Here is a 17,152-nt window from a genome sequence, read left to right as displayed (position 1 = left end):
AAATTACAATTACCGTATTTTTCGCCCCATAGGACGCACTGGCCCACAGGACGCACCTAGTTTTTTGGGGGGGAAATAAAGGGGGGGAAATTATTTCCCCCCCAGGTGCGGGGCTGGGGCGGGGGAAGCCCGAGCTTCCCCCGACCCCAGCCCCCAGAACAGGCTGCTATCCGCAAGCCGTGGGAGAGCTGCGCTACTTCGTGCAGCTCTTCCACGGCTAGCGGAGAGCTGCGCAAAGCCCGAAGCCTGGGGCGTGCTGAGCTCAGCGCGCCCCAAGCTTCTGGGTGCAGGCAAGCTCTCCGCTAGCCGTGGGAGAGCTGCGTCTCCCACGGCTAGCGGATAGCTTCCTGAAGCCTGGAGAGCAAGAAGGGTCTGTGCGCACCGACCCCCCTCACTCTCTAGGCTTCAGCAAAAGCCTGCATCTGCCCCAAGGACGCACACACATTTCCCCTTCATTTTTGGAGGGGAAAAGTGCATCCTATAGGGTGAAAAATACGGTATCTTCCAGAAAGATTGCCCATACACCATCATCCCTGGCCATTGGCCATACATGCTGGAGCTGATGTCGAGTTGTAGTTCAACATTTGGAAGGCCAGAGTTTCCTCACTCATGTCCTCACTCATGTCTCCCTGTTAGCCGATTCCCAGATCCCTCTTTGTCCCAGCGCACTCCAACCCTTCTTACCTCCTCCCTTTGCCTCCTTTTCATCTCCCTTTAAACAAAACAAGGGAGCAGCAAGCGAGAAGCCCGGTCAGGCGGCTATAAAACAGGGCAAGTGGAAAGGCTACAGAGGCTGGATCTAGACACATCAAATAAGTTTCCGTTAAATGCTCTGCAAACTTTGTATGGGAAATCGGGTTAGCAAAAATGGAACTACACAGCGCCATCTGGTGTCACAGCATTAGAATGCATAAACAACGCATATACTGTTATGCGCTTTTTCTTTGACAATATAGCTGAGTCCAGAGTCTAGCACAGTGATGGCCAAACTTGGCCCTCCAGCTGTTTTGGGACTATAGTTCCCATCACCACTGGTCCTGTTAGCTAGGGATGATGGGAGTTGTAGTCCCAAAACAGCTGGAGGGCCAAGTTTGGCCATCACTGGTCTAGCAGCACAAAGAGCCATTATGAGGTCACAGGGGTTCCACAATGCCGTCAGCAGGCAGAGGTGCCCAGGGAGGCAGGTAAACAGGCAAGGAGACCATCCTGGGCCATGTGCACCTGTATCCATGAATAGCCCCCATGCCTATGGCGCCGGGAGGCAGGGAATGAAGGTCGCAGAGCCCAAAGGTCTTGTGTCTCAGCTCCTCGGGAGCTGGTTACGAGCCATCCGGTAAGTTATAATGCCAGAAACTCAGAGTCAACCTCTGAAACTGGGAGACAAAAAAAGGTACTTTTATTTCTACTCATTGTGCTATTAACTTATGGAACTCAGTGCTACAAGATGTGTTGGCGGCGGCTGGTGGCCACCATCTGCAACGGCTTCAAAAGGGAGTTAGAGATATTAATGGAAGATATGGCTTTGCCATAAGAGCATAAGGAAAGCCTGTTGGATCAGGCCAAGGGCCCATGTGGTCCAGCATCCCAGTCTCACACAGTGGCCAACTGGGAAGCCTGCAAGCAGATAGCCAGGGCATTTGAGCCACCAACTTCAGATGCAATGTGCCTTCAACCACCAGTTACTGCTCTAATTACAGGAAAGCGTCGGGCTGGTGACTGTGGGTTACATACAGACCTTTGGTCCAAACTTGCAGGGCTCTTTTTATATTCCTATGCTGTCACCTCAAAACTTGCTCTCTGTCATCTAGCTTCTCTCATTCATGAATTGCTCCTACCAGCTTCCACATGGCTCCTTATCCCTGTCTCTGATGATCAGAGCTAACCAAATGTTTATGCCCCACAGAGAGACCATTGCAATCCTGTTGCAGTTTGCAGAAGATCAGACCCAATGGTTACTTCAAACGGCTGCTAGTTATCGTGTCCTGAAGGCCCTGTTCCCATGTCTGGAATCCTTTGCAAGGTCAGAGTTTCTGCAAGGAAGAAAATGGGGCGGGGGGGGGGGGGGAGAGGAGATAGGGAATCACAACTGTGATTGTATGGATGGTGTTCATATGGCAGGACACAACGAGGAGACACTGAGCAAATCCTAAGGCACTTTTGATAAAGTTCCAAGAATTTCAGCTTTTAAAATATATGTCTAGTCCTTGATGAGGCAGGAAGGAAATTTAAATGTGTTTCAGCAAAAAAAAAACACAAAAAAAACACAGGAGGGCACAAAAAAAGGAGTCTAGTTTCTTCGGTTCCTATCAAGGTACATGACAATTCAAGGTACAGAAAATAAATATACAGTCGTACCTTGGATCTTGAACACCTTGGCTCCTGAACAAATCGGCTCCCAAACGATCAAAACCCAGAAGTGAGTGTTCCGGTTTTTGAACGATTTTCAGAAGCCGAACGTCCGCGCAGCTTTCTATTGGCTGCAGGAGCTTCTTGCAGCCAATCAGAAGCCGCATTTTCGTTTCTGAACGTTTAGGAAGTCAAACGGACTTCCAGAATGGATTCCGTTCGCCTTCCAAGGTACAACTGTATAAGGAATTTTCAAACCTTACCGACTGAAATTTGGTTGCACATCTTATGATTTCTATTTCCCTTTATATATCACAAAATCCCCTCTTGTGGATGCAGTTTGATTTGTGAACTTTAGAGGCAGAAGAAAGTTGTCAAGCACCTCCCACACAACATTACCATTTGAGAAAATATTTAAATGTCACAACATTTCAGTCTGGAGAATGGGCTAGCCAGTTTTCAAATTTGCGTGATGTTTCAGTTCTTCATTTTGTACTACAGTGGTACCTCAGGTTAAGTACTTAATTCGTTCCGGAGGTCTGGTCTTAACCTGAAACTGTTCTTAACCTGAAGCACCACTTTAGCTAATGGGGCTTCCCACTGCCGCTGCGCAATTTCTGTTCTCGTCCTGAAGCAAAGTTCTTAACCTGAGGTACTATTTCTGGGTTAGCGGAGTCTGTAACCTGGTGTATGTAACCTGAAGCGTATGTAACCCGAGGTACCACTTTACAGCTAAGTTCATCCTAAGGACCAGCAGATCGCCTACAGAAATGAAGTCTAAAAAAATCTGACATGTTCTACTTTTCCTTTCCTGGTCTCAAGAAGCCAACACATAAGTTCTGCTGAGCTCACGGCAAACCCCAGCAAGAACCAAGAAGAGACAGCAGGCAGTAGCCAGAAAGATCCCACTAAAAACCACCGGAACGAAGATGGCACAGCATTTCCCTCCCGCTCCGCAAGAGAGAACACATCTCTGCCCTCTCAGTCAATCTACACCTTATTTGACAAAGATGGGCGGCTGGATGTCTTCCGCATGCGCAAGCTGGTCTACGAGAGAGGTAGCCACACAATCTACACTGCGGAGATGCTGGTGGGGGCAGGGAGTGGGAAGCCTGTTTCTGGCATCCTTTAGCCCCAGGGGTCGTGGGTGGCGCTGTGGTCTAAACCACAGAGCCTCTTGGGCTTGCTGATCAGAAGGTCGGCGGTTTGAATCCCCGCGATGGGGTGAGCTCCCGTTGCTCGGTCCCTGCTCCTGCCAACCTAGCAGTTCAAAAGCACGCCAAAAATGCAAGTAGATAAATAGGTATCACTCCGGCGGGAAGGAAAACGGCGTTTCCGTGCACTGCTCTGGTTTTGCCAGAAGCGGCTTAATCATGCTGGCCACATGACCCGGAAAAACTGTCTGCGGACAAACGCCGGCTCCCTTGGCCTGTAAAACGAGATGAAAGCCGCAAGTCGTCTGTGACTGGACTTAACTGTCAGGGGTCCTTTACCTTTACCATTTTAGCCCAGGGGTGAGGAACCTTTTTCAGCCCAAAACCACAGTTTATTCAAACACAGTGGAGAATTCTGGGAGGTCATTTGTGCACAGCACTGGGGTGGGGGAACCACACAGAGAATGTGGTGAAAGGACAATTCAGCTTCCCGGGTGTTTGATTAGTACTAAAGCCCTGGATTTTTGTGTAGGAAGTGGAGAAGAAAGCAGTTTTGAGCTGAAAAGCAGTATTGGGGAGGGATGCTTAACCCTTTCCCCCAGCGACTTTTTTCTGTGCTGCCTGCAAAGCTGCATCCTCTCCCTTCTCGGGTTTAGACACATGCTTGCAAGATTAACCCCAACTCTGATTCTGCCCCACCACTACTGCAGTGCTATCCATCAGGCATCTCAACTGGATGGGGACCCGTTTAAAACTGTGGTTTGGTGTTGCTACACTGGGAGGGGTGGTCAATGTAGGGTAATGTGTGTCTTTTCTTAGGCACACATCCCAGTGAGAGAAAGATCACCTGGAAGTTTCTCTTTGGGGTGTACCCGGAGAAATCCACAACTGAAGAGAGGAAGGAGCTGGACCAGCAAATGTCCTCTCAGTATCGGTGGATGAAGCGCTCGTGGAAACAGCGCTTCCCCTGGGCTGCCGTAATGAGGGTTCATTCCGACTGTAAGTACAACCAATGCCTGCTGGCTTTGTATCCTGCTACATCCCTCCCACTGGGTGGAGCAACAGGGCTCCACCTCTTAAAGGGACCACGCCTGGCAAATGATGCTTTGTTTACTTACTCCTATAGTGGAGCTTTCCTTGGCGATCCAGAGACATGACGAACAATGGAGGGAAGCTGAAACAGCCAGTCCTCCTACAGATATATTTGATGAGGTGAGATATGAAGTAGAAAATGACTTTCTTGAAGTGGACATTAATTAAGGATGTTGAGGCGGGTAGGGTAATGAGCTGGTGAGCAAGGCGTAATTTAACTCAAGCTCAGCAAAGCTTAGTCCTAAAATTTGTTTTCAGTACATTCCTGTTTAGGGAAGCTTTTAATGTTTAACAGACCACTGTATTTTAATATTTTGTTGGAAGCCGCCCAGAGTGGCTAGGGAAACCCAGCCAGATGGGCGGGGTATAAATAATAAATTATTATTACTATTATTATTATTATTATTATTATTATTATTATTATTATTATTATTATTATTATTACACAACCCTGGGAAGACTGTTTTTTTTAAAAAATAATAATAGTCAGGCTTTAAACACATGCAGCGTGAAGTTTTTCCAGTTACCACAAAGTGGCTGCTACCAGCCAGAAGACACCTAGAGTTAGTGTTTCCCAAATTTGGGTCTCCAGCTGTTTTCAGACTACAATCCCCATCATCCTTAGCTAGCAAGACCAGTGATGATGGGAATTGTAGTCCAAAAACAGCTGAAGACCCAAGTTTGAGAAACACTGAGTTAGAGGCTTCCACATCAGAAGACATTTCTTACAAGTGGTGTTGAGGCCCAACGTCCCTTCCTTCCTCCTTTTTTTTTAAAGGAAATTGTAATGACTTGGAAATCTCTGCCTTTTAACTCTCAACAAAGGGTGGTGTAAAAAAACAAACCACTCCTTGCACATTCGAAGCCAGCGCATCAGAGAAAAGACTTACTCCAAATCTTCTCCCAGACATTGTAATTCTTATATTCTTTGTGGAGAAAAACATTTAAACGCCTGGCTGCAGTTTGAAAAGGTGCAGCCCAGCAATGGGTGCTACATGTGGTGTTCCCCGTGCATGTTTTTAACTCTTAGGACCAAACCAGATGACAAGACAGTGTAAGATCCACAGAGTGGATATCCTGCAGGATTGGTTTTTGTTAGCTAAAAGCATCTGTAGGGAGAGGTGAACCACTTCAGAGCCATGACGCTGGGGGAGGAATGGAGTTGTGTGTGTTTTTGTCCCTTTACATTCTGTATGTTTCCCACATCTGAAAAATGGTGGCGGGTGGGAGGGTGGCAGTTAGATCAGGAAAACAACAGGAGGAATTAAGCCCCGCCTTACCCCAGAGTTCTTGTCCCAATCCACCTTCACCCTGCATGGCTGCTTTTCACTTTCAAGGAAATGGATCTTGACTCTTGAGAAGGGATTGATGGAAGGAAGAGATCTCCTGATGTCTTATCTCCTATTTTACAATGGCCATAGAGTACAGGGCTCCATCTTGAGAAGGTTTTCAGAAGCATCTACTGGCCAAAGAATCCTGGACCAGGCTGGCTCTTGGCCTAATCCAGCACACAATTACTCCATTCCCAGACATGGGGTGGAGCTGAGAACTCACGAAATATGCTTCCAAGCATCAGTGTGCTAACTAGCGCCCTTCCTTAATGTTAAGTTGTGGGTGAACATATCAGACGACACAGCAATTCTTCAAACAGCTCTTGTTTATTCACAGGCCAGAACAGAACTGAATTGAAGGGTTCAGTCAGCCTGCTTATATAGAGCTCCAGTACAACGTAACTGTAACAATTTTATAAAACTATCCAATCACTGAACGTCACTTTCAATCCCTTATTCGCATAACTATCTACTGTATCCCCCTGCTGGCCCAGGGTGAGAACTTCTGTACATAACACCTAACGTCTCCCACTCTAACGTCAATGCAATTCTGTCTTTCGTCAGCATAGCCTGCCCTTCTCGCACATTAACGAGCAACAGTTCCAAAAGGCGCTGCAAGACATTGATGCCGATGTACCCCAGACGGACAGACACCGGACATTCTTCCAGTGAGAAGTTGGCCCTTCCCAGCCGAGGCGAAACAAAAAGTTGGGACTTCCAGCAAATTTTGAAAATTCAGATTCTGAAAATTCAAAGGGGGGATTTCCTGAATGATGTACTATGACCACTGCTTCCCCCACAAGCTGGTATCAGCTCACCTGGCCCTGTCTTCACACATACATACATCCATTTTTGCAAACCCAGGCAGGCAGGAATCAAACCCACTGGAGGGTTGCTGCTCATACCTGGCAGTTTTCATTTAGTTTGGTAGGCATTGTGCAGGTCTGAAGTCAAATATTGTAATATCCCAACAGATTATACCCAAACATGGACAAATCTGCCCTCTCCTTCAGGAAGAAGTGCACAGAACATTTCTTCCTGGGAATATTTGGCTTGTAACAGCAGAGGAATTTGACATATAGGACTTCTCCAAAACTCAGATCACGTTACTAAGCTGTCAGCATTCGTCAAAAGCTGGAATGTGCCCTGCTCCCCACAATCTGGGGGGGGAGGGGGAACCCCACACCTCAAAATGGGAACTTTTGGCCAAGAAACATATTATCACCCGTCTCCAGTATCACATTTCTTTTTCATTTTTCATTTTATCTTAAAAGCAGCTCTGATTTTTGCTCAGAGAGCAATGGCGCTAGTGGAAGGGGTGTCTAAACCTTCCCACTCCTGGTCTAAATCTACCATGGTCTAAATCTACCATGACACTGCTGTTAGCACCAGTGGGTGGGTGGGATTTAGATCAGGAAAGGAGGGCAGGGCAAAGGGTTAAGCATTCCCTAATCTAGCATCACTCCTCCAGGCAAACTAGAATCCCCTCACACACAGAGAATGTTTCAAAGGGTGTTTTTTTAATTATTATTATTATTATAATTTTAAGTTGAAAAATCCAATCAGAAATTGTCACTCCTGTGTTGGACCTGAGATAATCAGGTTTCAGGTTATCCCCATGCAGAACCTGCTACACCTACATATATACCTGTTACGCAAATTGCCCTGTACTAGCTGACTTGCCAATCCTTTTGTAGTACCTACTGTTAGATTCCTCCCTGCTTCCCATTATCACACAGCCAGCCCTTTCCAGTTACATTCTTCTCCTGCCCTCTCTGGTCCTGAATATCTTATTTTGTAATTCCTGTACTACAGCAGAGCTTTGAGGCAGCAATTGGGGAATACTCTCTACCCTCCAAACCTCTATCGTTTATATACAGGTTTTAACGTAATCCCCAAAGAATGCTGGGGATTGTAGTTTGGTTAGTGTTGAGAATTCTCCCTTGGAAATCCCTATTCTCACTGCTACTGTCCACCAAGCCTCCTTGAAGAGCAGGAATAGTCGTTGACAGTGTCGATACATCCAGTAGTGCGGCAGGAGAGCTGAAAATAAGGCCAATATATTTCACCTCTGGTATCAGACAGTTTGGTCAGAACAAAGTATATACCTCCAGAATGAGCTCCCGTTGCTCAGTCCCTGCTCCTGCCAACCTAGCAACATCAAAGTACAAGTAGATAAATAGGTACCGCTCCGTCGGGAAGGTAAACGGCGTTTCCGTGAGCTGCTCTGGTTCACAGAAGCGGGTTAGTCATGCTGGTCACATGACCCGGAAGCTGTACGCCGGCTCCTCTGCCAATAAAGCAAAATGAGCGCCGCAACCCCAGAGTCATCCGCGACTGGACCTAACGGTCAGGGGTCCCTTTACCTTACTTCTGGTAAATGAGCCAACCAAACCGCTAGAGCAGGCATAGGCAAACTCGGCCCTCCGGATGTTTTGAGACTACAATTCCCATCATCCCTGACCACTGGGCCTGTTAGCTAGGGATGATGGGAGTTGAAGTCCCAAAACATCTGGAGGGCTAAGTTTGCCTATGCCTGCGCTAGAGAGCTGTGAACATTTGTGTCCTGGACTACCCATGTACTATCTGAAACCAAAGGGGTGCACTGGTTCCAGATATGATTCCCCCCCCCCGGCTCTCCTACTCCACTATTGAATTGACTTTAATTCTAGGGCTCTGACTGGGAACATGTGAAGGAATAGCGGGGGGGGGGCGCTCCTCTGAGTATGTACCAAGTGCCTTTCCCTTGCCAGTGAATAATCCCAGCTAATGGATCTAAGGAACTGGCCACTCAAAGCTGTCCCAGATGCCTTCACCTCTCTTTTTAGAACTAATTTGGGGTACACTCATGATCAGGGCCACCACCATAATACCTAGCGTATGGATTTATTCTCTCTCTCCCCAGACGCGAAGGACTAGTGAATCTGCTTTACCTCCGGGAAATTCTCGTCACGTACGTGGCCTTCCACCAAGGTGAGGAAACTGCTGTACTCGACCCACTTCCAGGAATCTTACTTGATGGCATCAGACGTCTGCCTGCCAGCTTCCCTGCTCCATTCACCTCCACCCCTCTATCCGTTCCTGACACTTTACAGGCCTGCCATTCATCATTTATATGGTGCTTTTAATTTGCCACGTCCTTTTCAACCCAAACTGTTTCTCAAAGAGGCGTAGGGCTTTTCTCAAGGCAGTTCAGGGGCGGAACAGACCTTCCCCTCAGGAGGTCTCTGCTAAACATCCCACAGCCAGCAGTGTAGACCGTGCTAGATATAGTGCGTACATTTTTGCACAAGAAGGAATGTGCAAAACTCCCTAGACCCACTCTGTATGCATCACACATGTCTAAGCCCACATGTGTGTCCACCGCTCATGTGTATTCATACACACGCTAGCAGGGTTCTTTGGGGCGGGGGGAGCCAGAGCTGTTAAAATGGTGCTTTAAATGTATGCCATGGATGTGACCTTAGCACCCTCGCTTTCTACAGAATCCCATCATGAAAATATAAAACCACAGACCCAAAGATGACATGCAGACCAATCTTGCCAATCCTATACTACTGTCATAGATCTATCGTACCAGAGTCTGTGAATTATAGAAATTAATAAAGGGTAGTATTTAGACAATGGGACGCGGGTGGCACTGTGGATTAAACCACAGAGCCTAGGACTTGCCAATCAGAAGGTCGGTGGTTCGAATCCCCACAACGGGGTGAGCTCCCATTGTTCAGTCCCGGCTCCTGCCAACCTAGCAGTTGAAAAGCGCGTCAAAGTGCAAGTAGATAAATAGGTACCGCTCCGGCGGGAAGGTAAACGGCGTTTCCGTGCGCTGCTCTGGTTCACCAGAAGCGGCTTAGTCATGCTGGCCACATGACCCGGAAGCTGTACGCTGGCTCCCTTGGCCAATAAAGTGAGATGAGCGCCACAACCCCAGAGTCAGCCACGACTGGACCTAATGGTCAGGGGTCCCTTTACCTTTAATGCACTTTTAAAGCACATGTCCTGGTCACTCTAGTTGCTCTATTAGCTCTGTGTGAGAGAAACTACAGTTCCCATAATTCATTGGAAGAAGCTGTGTGTGCTTCAATGGTCAGGGGTCCCTTTACCTTTACCTTTATTTAGACAATATTTGGAACATGGAGGGAGAATACAAGCTGCAGAACTGTGCCACGCAATAAATTCCTGAGCTAGGCGTATGCGAAACAGCTTGGCTGGGCTAGCTAAGTGCAGAGCCATGAAAAAAACAACAGGGAGCCAGGGACAAAACCATTAACAGCCCTTGGCAATGCAAAAAGCTATCCTTCCCCCCTGCTCTGAGGAGCGGACAGTGAAAGGAGATCTGGGAGGTAGCCAAGGTGGCAGCAGCATGTTGTCACAGGAAAAAGTGTCCTTTTGGAAATCTAAAGGTGCAGGAGGAAGCAGACAGGATTCCAGGCCACGAAGGGCAAAACCACCTTGGCTGGCTGGGACAGAGGCACGAAGGGGGATGCAGGAAGCCTTGAACTCCATGCTTGCTGGCTGGAGGAAGCAGCACCGAGAAACCAGGAGCCATGACTGACTGTTGCTTTGCACCCCAACTTGCTGAAGCTATGAGAGGAGCAATGAGAGACACTCTTGGGGTAGAATGTTCTGCACCCCTCCATTGAAGGCTTTAGGTGTAAATATGTGTAAAATAAACCCCATTTCCTTCATGACACTAGCCTCAATTTTCCCAACAGAAACACAATAGCTGGGCATGTGCCTGGACCCCCTGGAATCTTGCTACTGCTCGGCAGAGGTTGGGGTGGCTCACAACCTCTGTAACAATAGGTTCTTTCTCTGCTTTTAAAGCAGCGCAAGAGTAAAGAGGGTTGTTGCAGAGTAAAGGGATGCAAAGATGTAGTCTACCATGGGTAATTGCAGGAGTGGGCTCAGATTGTGATCTTTGGGGATTCCAACTACACAAGTACTGTGGTACCTCTGGATGCGAACAGGATCCGTTCCAGAGCCCCGTTCACATCCTGAAGTGAACGTAACACACGACTGCAGATCTACAGGTCGTGTTTCACCGCTTCTGCGCATGCACGTGACAACATTTTGAGAATCTGCGCATGCGCGAGTGGCGAAACCCAGAAGTAACGCGCTCCGTTACTTCCGGGTCACCGCAGAGTGCAACCCAAAAATGCTTAACCTGAAGCGTATTGATCCCGAGGTATGACTGTACAGTAGAGGAGCATGCTCTTCTGGATTCATGATTCTGTGATATTTTGAGCTATTGCTACTCCTTTTATTGCATGACACTTTGCACATGCCATGTTTCCCCCCCGAATGGCTGCAAGGTGGGCTGGCAATTCCGGGTGCCAACTGCTGCTGGTTTCTTTCCTCCTCTGCAGACATCGGATATTGCCAGGGCATGAATGACTTTGCCAGCCGCTTTCTGGAGACCCTGGAAAATGAGACTGAAGCCTTCTGGTGCTTTGTGGGCTACATGAGACGTTCAGCGTGGAGTTTCACCACCATGGGTGTTCGCCGCAAGACACGTGAGAAAGCAGGGAGGGAGAGGAAGAAACATCTCCCCACAGCACCTGACTCAAACATACATTATCCTCTCCAGGTTTAAGCACTAGGGAGGAATGGACTGTTCTGAAAATTTTCAGGGAATGTGGATTGTGGAAAGCGCCAACTGAATGCTGCCTGTGATGTCACTCCAAAAATTCCCATAGTCATTTTGCAACTGCCCCCCCTTTAAATGCCTTAGAATTAACATATGAATTGGTAAACATGCATGTGGCATAGGGGAAGAGGCACAACCATTGCTCACCCCATGTTCCATTTGCTAGAATGCAGATCTGCCATGCAAATTGCAAAATTAGGAAGAAACCTCGCTCACACCGTGCATGAAGAACCTAGCTGTGGCCTCTCTAGATATTTTAACTGTCTTCAGCCAGGGAAAAATAAATATGGGAGTGGGCAGTTAACTAAGCAGCAGAAATGGACATTGGGAGAGAGGAGGCAGTGGTGTAGCGTGGGTTGCTGGCATCTTGGGCAGGCAAGCTGAAGCTGACAATGGAGCAACCCCCCGCCAGAGCCAAGAAGGACCATGCTAAACCGCCTGCCTGCACGCACAGAGCGAGCCCGCCCAGCTGACATGGCTCTTGGCAGACGAATCATCCTGATGCCTGCGGAGAGGAGAGCCGAGCTAGGCCATGCTGAGGTTGCCCCCTGCCCGCCTCCCTCCATCAATGCCTGCTCACCATGGGCCTAGGCTGATCCCACCGCCAACAAAGAGAGGGAAGCATATGAACCCTCAATGCACCCAGGGCAACTGCCCCTCTCAACTCCCCCCCCCAACGCTATGCCACTGAGAGGAGGTATATGGTCTCCTGGCTTCTATTTGCTGGACCATGTGTATTAGGTCAGGCATAGGCAAACTCGGCCCTCCAGATGTTTTGGGACTAAAATTCCCATCATCTCTGACCACTGGTCCTGTTAGCCAGGGATCATGTATTAGGTCTTAGATTGAAGGAGAGAAGGTATTGATAGGCAGAGCTGTGTGCAATTTAAAAGAAAAAGACTATCCTGTGCTAAGAAAAGCTAAACTCTGCAACCTGAATAAAGCCAAAGGGCATACATTTGCTAAAGAATCTACTTTGTTCAGCTTTTGCAAGTCATGGGAAAGAACATTTTATCATGGCCTTGGACATTTTATCATGCATTGCTCATGATGTGCATGTAATGTTTTCTCCAGGTGAGAACACCTCTTTTGACATTTTGGCAACCTTCACACATCAGGATCTTTGTCACCACCTGTCCCAGTTTTGTCCCTCTCCAGAGAGCAGTTTGTTGAGGGCAAAGATAGCATGGGGACATGGAGTTGGTTGGTTGAGTGCATGATGTGAGGCATTCTTTTGGCGCTGTGGGTTAAACCACAGAGCCTAGGGCTTGCCAGTCTGAAGGTCGGCGGTTCAAATCCCTGCAACGGGGTGAGCTCCCGTTGCTAGGTCCCTGCTCCTGCCAACCTAGCAGTTCGAAAGCACGTCAAAGTGCAAGTAGATAAATAGGTACCACTCTGGCGGGAAGGTAAACGGCGTTTCCGTGCGCTGCTCTGGTTTGCCAGAAGCGGCTTAGTCATGCTGGCCACATGACCCGGAAGCTGTACGCCGGCTCCCTTGGCCAGTAAAGCGAGATGAGCGCTGCAACCCCAGATTCGGCCACAACTGGACCTAACAGTCAGGGGTCCCTTTACCTTTACCTTTCTCCTGCCTGCACAGAAATCTGTGAGGAGCTTCTGAAACACGTGGACCCAGAACTGTATGACCACATCGAGAGCGTGTCCAGTGACAAGCTGCTCTTTTGCCTCAGGTAAAAAAAACAACCCACCTCCCTACAAACCCTGGACAAGGAGGAGGGAGCAAACTGCAGAGATCCCCACAGAAGGGATGGCTCTCAGCCAGCATGCAGAGGTGACCAAATTCTGCAACAAGAGCTTGATTTTGTGACCTGCATAAATCATACAAATTAAGCCCATCCTGAATAATTGATTATGCAGACACAAGTTTTGCATAATCAGCATCTATGTCTCTAAGAGATGGAAGCTAGCACCCATGCAAAGACCTCTTTAAAATACAAAGCTTTATCTGTGTGTTTCTTTCCCTATATACTACACTAGGCCTTCCACTCTTGCTGTCAACTTGTCCAATACGTGCTTCTTAATTTCTAGCTCTGATAACTGGGGCTGGTGGGGAAAAAATACACACTGTGCATGCTCAGAGACATCACACATTAAGCGGGATGTAGTGTTCCAAGGGTGCTAGTGCTGAAACCCCAGGAGAGTGGCCTGCATCAGATTTGACCCAGGCCAAGGAAGGACCTAGAAATGGGCTAGAGGGGTCTGTAAAGAAGTGGTCTTTTGTCAGTGTAAGATGAAAGGCTGAGACCGTCAGTTTTCCTTATTCATCACCTCTTGCAACTCTTGCAGCTCAGGGGTAGGCAACCTAAGGCCCAGGGGCTGGATGCGGCCCAATCGCCTTCTCAATCCAGCCCATGGACGGTCTGGGAATGAGAGTGTTTTTACAAGAGTAGAATGTGTTTTGTTTGTTTAGTTGTTTAGTCATGACCGATTCTTCGTGACCCCATGGACCAGAGCATGCCAGGCACGTCTGTCTTCCACTGCCTCCAGCAGTTTGGTCAAACTCATGCTGGTAGCTTCGAGAACACTATCCAACCATCTCGTCCTCTGTAGAATGTGTACTTTTATTTAAAATGCATCTCTGGGTTATTTGTGGGGCATAGGAATTCATTAATTCCCCCCCAAAAAAAAATATAGTCCAGCCTCCCACAAGGTCTGAGGGACGGTGGACTGGCCCATGGCTGAAAAAGGTTGCTGACCCCTGCTCTATGTGCCTCTATGTCAGGTGGCTGCTGCTACTTTTCCAGAAGGACCTAGACCACTCTGATGCTGTGAGGGTCCTAGAGATCAGCGCCTTGGAATCTGAGAGGATGAATTTTGGAGCCTGGATCTGGCTGACTCGTAGGGAAGGTAAGCCCTGTGCAGGTCCCTGGAGGCACAGCAGTAGCATAAACTGTGATTCCTCCACCTGGGGACAAGAATGGTGCACTTCATTCTGCCATGTGAGCATTCTGCTGCCTCCTTTCACTGTGCATTTATACCAGGCCAGAAATGTCTTAGGGAGAAGGAAAAGGTGTTTCTGGGATCTTCTTCTTCTTTGGTGATCACTCATAGCAGAGTAAGATTGTCTTCCATAAACACGGTTTTAACAATGAGTCCGTAGGTGACTGTGGAGGCCAATTCTGAATCCACACATCCTTCCACAGTGGGGACATTGGTTTCCGGGCGGGAGTTAATCATGGTGTGGATTTGCCAATTTCCTCTTAGCACGTTTCTGGGATAAACTCTATTACAAAACAGGGAAGTAGGTTTCAGCGTACAATTTAAGGGCAGCAGGTGGTCAGTTAATTAATGTTTATTTATTTTTGCAAGCCATCGACTCACTCAAAAAAATATATGCTGATCTACAGTTTTTATTACTACAATTATCACCTTTTTGGCACCACTTTGATTTTCTTTCCTCAAATTGTCTTGGCAAGTGAAAGACATCCTTCAGTACAATTTCAGTGGCAATGTTAGAAAATGATCAAAATGGGAGTCAAATTCTAAGAGGGAGTCAAATTGTAAGGTGCTACGAAATTTTGAATCTGTGTGAATCTTTGCTTCAGCTCTAATGGGAGAGCAGGGAGTTGCTGGTTTCCTCAGAGGGGACTTTATCAAGGAAAAGCACCTTTACGCAACCTTGCTCCACAACTCATCCCCACCCCAAGGTCTCCCATCACTGAGTTCCCCTGGTGCCTCACTCCCAAACAACTCCCTGAATTGGTTTAGGTCCACAATCAAAAAGAAGTCTTGGAGAAAACATACAATATTCTCTGCCAATAGGTGAGGAGCCCCTGCCAGGCCCTTTCACATCTGTAGATCGGGAGGAAATCACGTTTGAAGTGCTGCTTTGCATTGCCGTCCTGATCAAGAACAGGAGGAAGCTGCTGCAATACCAGGACGTCAGTGACTTTTACGTGTTTGCACAGAGGTAAGCAACACAGCTACCTATAAAGTGGAGCTTTAAAGTTCTGGAGATGCATTTTGTACTAGTTAAGGGCAGTAGAGGCTGGTGTGCCCATTATTATGACTGGCTAGGGAGACAGACACTAGGTGGGGCCAGAGCCAGGAAACTACCGTATTTTTCGCCCCATAGGACACACCGGCCCACAGGACGCACCTAGTTTTTTGGGGGGGAAATAAAGAAAAAAAGTTATTTCCCCCCCAGGTGCGGGGCGGGGGCGGGGGAAGCCCGAGCTTCCCCTGACCCCAGCCCCCAGAACAGGCTGCTATCCGCTAGCCATGGGAGAGCCGCGAAGCCCAAAGCTTGGGGCGTGCTGAGCTCAGCGCGCCCCAAGCTTCTGGGTGCAGGCAAGCTCTCCGCTAGCCGTGGGAGAGCTGCGTCTCCCACGGCTAGCGGATAGCTTCCTGAAGCCTGGAGAGCAAGAAGGGTCGGTGCGCACCGACCCCCCTCGCTCTCCAGGCTTCAGCGAAAGCCTGCATTCGCCCCATAGGACGCACACACATTTCCCCTTCATTTTTGGAGGGGGAAAAGTGTGTCCTATAGGGCGAAAAATACAGTAATTCTGCTTATCTCCAGCTGAAGCAAAGAAAAAGCAGGCAGTGCTCCTCTGTCCCGTTCCTTCCTGGGTCTTTTCCTCACCTGCTGGGCAGCACACTTGGAGACCTTGGAGACACAGTAGGGCCAGACAACAGGACAATAGAAAGAAGCTGGTATTTTATGCCACTTCAGCTGGAGATGTGAAATGCAATGTCAGATGTCCGAAGCAAGAGATGACAACTTTGATATTGTCTACACAGATGCTTCTCTGCTGCTTCATCTGCCTGGTCTTTAAGTGTAAGGACTTAAGAAGAATATGGCTAGATCAGATTACAGGTGCATCTAGGCTAGCAACAGGGTCCAGCCAAATGCTTCATTGCTAAAGAATTGACCGCTTAGCTAGCTGGGTCATCATCCTGACCCAGCACTCCTACGCTTCCAAAAGAGGAGTCCAAGTGTGGTTCCTAGCAAGTCGTGTGATATGAGTTTGCTATCAAATGTGGGTAGCTGGGCTGATGATTTTGCCACTCTTGGCACAGGTTGCAGGGGAGACTTCAGCTGAACACACTGCACGGGGAAGAGCGGCGGTAATGAGTGACCTCTTGAGAGCAGGGATCTAAAGAGGACTACAAAGAACACCCCACCCCCCATGGACTTGAGTGGTCCCTGCAGGAAGAAATGAGATCACCATCTCTTTGGAAGCCAATCTCCAATGAAGCTATAAGCAATATCAACCTAGAATTTTGTCACAGCCTCTTAATAAGCAAACATAGAAACTAGGACACCTTCTCTACCTCAGACCTAAATATCCTACAATATTAGTTTCTGCCCATTTCAAACAAGATATGGCTCCCACTCAAGGGATGCTGTGAGTTGCAGTTCTGTTTAAAGTTGTTGGGCTTTCTAACAAAAGGCACATGTACACTACAGACTTAAAACTGATTTAACAGTCATTCCAGCTCCTCAGGACACACAGGGAACTACAGCTCTGTCTGTAGGAATCTCTCAGCACCTTCACCAAAATTACAGCTCCCAGGATTCTTCGAGAGAAAGCCAGGACAGTTAAAACTGCAATAAAACC

The 17,152-nt window shown here is 48.1% G+C and overlaps 1 protein-coding gene across 1 annotated transcript; it reads left to right on the top strand.

Moving 5' to 3' along the window:
• Window positions 1–1,147: 1,147 nt before the first annotated feature.
• Window positions 1,148–16,812, top strand: LOC128406229 (uncharacterized). The gene is made up of 12 exons (XM_053373402.1): window positions 1,148–1,333; window positions 1,904–2,020; window positions 3,169–3,404; window positions 4,320–4,499; window positions 4,627–4,712; window positions 6,488–6,591; window positions 8,829–8,896; window positions 11,293–11,439; window positions 13,171–13,261; window positions 14,314–14,438; window positions 15,354–15,501; window positions 16,611–16,812. The coding sequence occupies exons 1-12, from the start codon at window positions 1,230–1,232 to the stop codon at window positions 16,660–16,662; spliced, it is 1,458 nt and encodes a 485-aa protein (XP_053229377.1). The 5' UTR covers window positions 1,148–1,229; the 3' UTR covers window positions 16,663–16,812.
• Window positions 16,813–17,152: the final 340 nt, after the last annotated feature.

The sequence above is a fragment of the Podarcis raffonei genome, chromosome 2 (genome assembly GCF_027172205.1).
Source record: "Podarcis raffonei isolate rPodRaf1 chromosome 2, rPodRaf1.pri, whole genome shotgun sequence".
NCBI lineage: Eukaryota > Metazoa > Chordata > Lepidosauria > Squamata > Lacertidae > Podarcis > Podarcis raffonei.
The sequence above is the reverse complement of the archived record's forward strand: the minus strand, read 5'-3'. Positions and strand labels throughout refer to the sequence as shown.